The 5,483-nt window shown below is 52.4% G+C and overlaps 1 protein-coding gene across 1 annotated transcript; it reads left to right on the forward strand.

Annotated features, from left to right (window-relative positions):
* Window positions 1–3,005: 3,005 nt before the first annotated feature.
* On the forward strand, window positions 3,006–4,529 carry PFN3 (profilin 3). The gene has a single exon (XM_069649859.1). It carries the CDS (start codon window positions 3,983–3,985, stop codon window positions 4,394–4,396), a length of 414 nt encoding a protein of 137 aa, XP_069505960.1. The 5' UTR covers window positions 3,006–3,982; the 3' UTR covers window positions 4,397–4,529.
* Window positions 4,530–5,483: the final 954 nt, after the last annotated feature.

The raw sequence follows: 5,483 nt of genomic DNA on the forward strand, positions 1-5,483 counted from the left end.
CCTGTACCTCCAGAACTATCTGGGACAACATTGCCTCCCTTGCGCCAGCCTTGGCCGACTTCAATAATCCCTCCTTTGCCACTGGCTCCTTCCCGCTACCCCTCAAACACTCCCTTGTACATCCTCTCCTTAAAAAGAAGCCCTCTGCTGACCCCTCCTGCCCAACTAACTACCGTCCTATCTCCATTACCCCCTTCCTGTGCAAATTCCTGGAGAAGATGTTTCTCTTCCAACTGATCCAACACACTGAATCTGTTGGTTGTCCCCATGACCACCAGTCCGGCTTCAGAGCAGCCAAAGGCACTGAAACTGCTCTACTGGACACCTATGAAGACTTGCTCTCAAATCTTGATTCCAACTCTTTATCAGTTCTTATCCTTCTGGATCTTTCCTCTGCCTTCGACATGGTCAACCATGCCACCCTGACATATCGGCTCTGTGACACCCTTGGCATCACGGGCCTGGCACTGGACTGATTGACCTCTTTCCTCTCTGACATACCTTCCCAGATTCAAATCGGTCCTTTTCTCTCCCCTATCACACTCACCACCTGCAGTGTCCCTCTAGGCTCTATCCACTCCCTGTGGCTCTTCAACATCTACCATGCCCCTCTGGCCCACCTGATCTCCTCCTTCTCTCCTCACTTCCAGTGTAATGCAGATGACACACAGCTCTCCTTCCAGCTTCCCTCTATTTCCTCCACCCTCCTCTCTCATTCCTGACTGTTCTCACTGCTATTCAGGCATGGTGTGCTGCCAATGATCTCTGCCTTAATGCCATTAAGACTGAGATCCTTCTCATTGGGACCTCAGCTCCCTCCTTCCCTCCTACCCTCTGGCCATCCTCTGTGGGTCCCCTCCCCTCACCCTCTTGTGAGGCAAAAAACCTTGGTGTCATCTTTGACTCCTCTCTCTCCTGCTCTCCTCACATCACAGCGGAGGTGTAGACAGTGTAGGGACTGAGGTGGCAGGGCCCACCCACAATCTGTAAATCCCCACTCAGTAGCGCTGTGTGGGCATTTTCAGATGTTAAGGACACGGTGATGCGCCCACCTACATTAGCTTCAGGCCCCACTTGTGAGACAATCCTGGCTACGCCGCTGCATCGCGGATCTTGCCAATGCCCACTATCAGCTGTACCTCCTCAGAGACATTCTCCCTTTCCTCACCTTTGCACAGAAACTCAATGTCTCCATAGCTCTGGTCCTCCTTAGGCTGGACTACTGCAACATCCTCTTCCTCAATCTCCCTTTATGCTACCTGTGCCCTGTTCAACTAAAATAGGACTGCAAGACTTATCCCTGGCCCACAAGCCCAGGGACTGCATTTTCCCAGCCCTAAAATCTCTGCACTGGCTCTTGGTTGATGCGAGGATCAAGAGTTCAAGATCCTCTGCATCATCCACAAAGCTTTCTGGGGCCTGGGACCCGCTTCCTCCAACTCTCTCTCCCTAAATAGCTCCATGATAGAGCCCTTGAGTCTTCTAGCTCCAACTCTCTGCAGATCAGACGCTTCTCCAAGCAGAGAGTGGGGGTGGGGGGAGAACTCTCTCCTCTGCAGGAGCCTCCCTCTGGAATGGTCTCCCTGTTCCCCTCAGACTTGAGCCGGATTTCCTTAAGTTCTGGAAGCTCCTCAAGACCCTCCTTTTCTCTTCTTCCTTCCCTCTCCCCCTCCCCTACTGACACCCCCATCTGCTTTAGTGACTGGCTGCCTGGTTCCCTCTGAGTTCCACAGGGCACCAGCCCCCCCCCCCCGCCTAGTCCACCCCCCTAGCATGTGTACCCTCGGCCCCTGCACCCAATGCAATCCCTGGCACTTGCCCTCCTGGCCTCCCCTTAGCACTTGCATAGCCCCTGTGGCCCTCTCCCCCCCTCACCTAGACCTGGTGGCCCTCTCGCCCCCCTTCTTGCAAGCCCCCTTCTCACTTGCACCCTCTCCCCTTCAACTGCACTTCCCTTCCCAACCGAGCACTTCGCCTTTCGTGCAGACTGGCAGCTCCCTCTCCCCTCTCCCTTGCACTGCTTGTTACTGCACTTGCGCGATCCGAATGTCACATGGCCTAGTAGGACCATTGTTATCTTTCTTCTTTCTCCCGCCCAATGTTTAGTCTTGTGGTGCCTTGAAAAACCATTTGTTGTATAAGAACCTTACAAATATCCAATAAACAAAAGAAAACATGAGGTGTCCATATATCTAGTGGGCCCGCATTACTGATTTAGGTGCTGAAGTGGCACTAATACCAGGTGTCACTGCTGCAGCAGCTAGTATTGGTGCTTTAAGTGGAAAAAAGGAAGTGCAGGTACTCACCAACAGTCCTGCTCAGCCATAAAAATGCGACGAATTTTGGAGGAAAATTGCGGTTTTTGTGAGGCTATCACTGTGTGAACCATCAAATAGCAACATGTCTAGGTTTTCGTGGTGACATTTCATGGACCTGTTTAAGTGCACTTGTCGGCGCATACTAGGATAGTATTAAAAATCTCGGGGCACTCTTTTGATAAATCTAAGAATGGTCACGTACTTGGTCGACCCTTATCGAGTGCGAGCTGTGTCCTGCAGTCAGGTCTTTGCTACGGGCGCACTAACCCCCTGAGCTACTTTGTTGTCTTCATTTAAAAATGGATAGTTCATGAAAGGAAAACAAAACTTCATTATTTTTCCAAAAAGAAGAACCTGTATCTATAATCCCCTTCATCCTGGGCATGAGGCAAGATGTGGCACATTAAAAGAGCCAGGGATGTTTTCTTGGACCAAGAAAATGCCTCTTTGTATTGTACCTACTCTTTTATGTCTGGCTGGCCTTCTCTGCACGTGGCATCATGGGGATCTGTGACGTCTCAACAAATGTCCTCGCCCTTGCCTGCACGCAGAGATTGTGCTTCCGGAATAATGACGACGACGTAAGAGTGACAGCATAAAGGTATCGAGGGTGGGTTGTACCATTCCGCCTCTCCCGACTGCACATTCGGTGACGTCACAACGGAACCCCCTGGCAACTGTTAAATATACACAGAGCAAGCGGCTGTCCCGTGCAGACACACCGGTGCACCAGAGGCCGCGGTACAGGAGCTCTTCCTACAAAAAGCGACAGCCAGCGAAGCCAGCGCCCAGGCCAGGTGCGGGAGCTACGCGAGGCCCCTGCCAGGGAGGCCTGTGCTGCTGGGACTCGGTTCAGTAGCACTCTGACACAGGCGCCAGCTTGAAAGGCCTGCATTTCTTGGGCCGAATGCGGTGATACACAATCATCCAGGAAGTCTGCGCTCCGCCGCCTGAGCACTGGGATACAGAACCTCTTGCCACCAAGGCGAGCCAGGGAAGCCTGCGCGCATAGGGCCGAGGTCAGGAGCCCAAACCTTCCTGCTCGGAGCACCGCCGGAGGAGAGACCCTAGCAAGTGGGGAACACCACTATCTGCACTGGGAAGGGCTTGAACTCAGTGTTACAGCTCTCCCCCGCCGCTGTAGGCCGCAATCTTCGCAGAGAACCCAAAGAAGCGCATTCTGCTAGTTCAGGGTACTCTAGCAGCAGAAGACCCTGGGCATTGGGGAAGCCGTTCACTGTTCACTGGTGCACTTCACGCCCAGACCTCTGTGGTTTTGGGCGGAACACAATACTCCAACGGCTGAGAGACACTTTCCAGATAACTGTATTGTGCCACTTGTACCTACTATTCCAGGAAGTGAAAAATACACCCTTTCACAGCTGAGTGCAGCAGCACCAGTTTACCTAAGGGTGCAGGGGGTGGAGAGACTGCACCCAAGACTCTTCCAAGACTCTCAGAGGTGGCTAACCAATTGCACGCTGCCCTACCAGCCGTGAGGTGGTGGTACCGAACTCCACACAAGACCACTGGAGTTGGAGGGTCGCTTACTGCTCTTTCACCAGTGCTAAACAGCACCAGACTCTGCACCGGAAAACAGTAGGATAATCACACACACCTGATCCTTCAGCCCGAGCCTTGCGTTCCTTACCAGCTAGGGTGGTATGGGGGACTGGAAAACCTACATCAACACCTTCCTGAAGGAGAAGAACGTGGAGGACGTAGCCATTGTTGGCCACGCTGACAACAAATCTGTCTGGGCTTCCAAGCCAGGCGGCCTTCTAGCCGCCATTTCTCCTCAGGAGGTGGGAGTGATTGTGGGGCTTGACCGCAAGACCTTCCTGCAGACCGGCCTGACCATCGCCGGCAAGAAGTGCAGCATCATCCGCGACAACCTGATGATCGAGGGCGACTCTGTGATGGACCTGCGCACCAAGGCCGGAGACAGCCGCTCCATCTGCATCGGCAAGACCCCCAAGGCGTTGGTCTTCATGATGGGGCAGAAGGGGGTGCACGGAGGAGCCCTGAACAAGAAGGTGCACGACATCATTAAGACCATGAAATCCAAGGGCAGCTAACCTCTCCCCCGGAAGCACGAGGGCTGAGCAGAGGCTTAAGGGGCTGACCAGAGGTCACTTGTGGGAAAGAGAGGTGACCAGGGGTTGTGGGGCTTTGGAAAACAATAAAAAGCAAACATTCTTTATCATAACAGTATTCGCCTCTGCACTGTCTATTTGAGTCTCAGGTGGGAAACATAAGAGGGGATGTGGGCAAAGGTCTGTGAGTGGTTGGTTTGGAAGGGAGAGGGCAGGTGGCAAGGCGAGTGAGGATACAGGTGGCGAGAGTCCCCTTTCTATGTTTAGGGAACGGCCCACCGAGGGAGACCTGGGACGGTTTGCCACTTAAGTGTGAGTGAATGGAGCATAGCACCACCAGCAGGGTCTCATGCTGCGCTCTCGTTAAGTGTTATCACCCTTGACCAGGGGTGTTGCTAAGTCTGGAAAAGACCCGGGGCTAGGCTAATGTTGGAACTGTCAGGACTGGGGGCTAGCTAGCCTTTTGGTTGTAGCTCCTGAGATTCTGTCCGGGGCTACGACCAAAAGACCAGGGGCTATAGCCCCCTTAGTCACCCCCTAGAAACGCCCCTGCCCTTGACCGTTTTTTGTTTAGAAGCACAGTCCGGGTGGGCTGCGAAAACAGCAGTGAGTTGGAAATATCCCTTCATCTCTGACATGCGACATCCTCTCGAGCAGCAGTAATGGCTGCTTCCTTTTTGGCGGGACAAGCATATCTGAAAAGCCAAAACTCTATAGTGCCCCATACGGCTGCCTAATATTCACACCCACCCAAGAAAACTAAAACTGAATTGAAATAATATAGTGTTTACAACTGTCAATTACATTTCCACATTCCTTTATTGTTTGAATAAAAAGAAAACGATTTGTTCTCTTGACCTGCAGAGTTAATCTCACAATTCAAAACAGTAAGCTACATTCCTGTATCCAAGATTAACTAAAAGCAGGTGACCACGGTAGCTCCAGGGCTCTTTTCAAGTGTGCTGTTGAGTGCTTAAAGTAGTAGGGGCGTTCACAGAATTCTCGAAATGCGTTTATCAGGTGCCGGGAGCACGCTGACCATGAGGCAGACATGTTTGGAAGCAAGCGA

The sequence above is a fragment of the Ambystoma mexicanum genome, chromosome 3p, assembly GCF_040938575.1.
Source record: "Ambystoma mexicanum isolate Mex_15411 chromosome 3p, UKY_AmexF1_1, whole genome shotgun sequence".
In the NCBI taxonomy this organism is placed as follows: Eukaryota; Metazoa; Chordata; class Amphibia; order Caudata; family Ambystomatidae; genus Ambystoma; species Ambystoma mexicanum.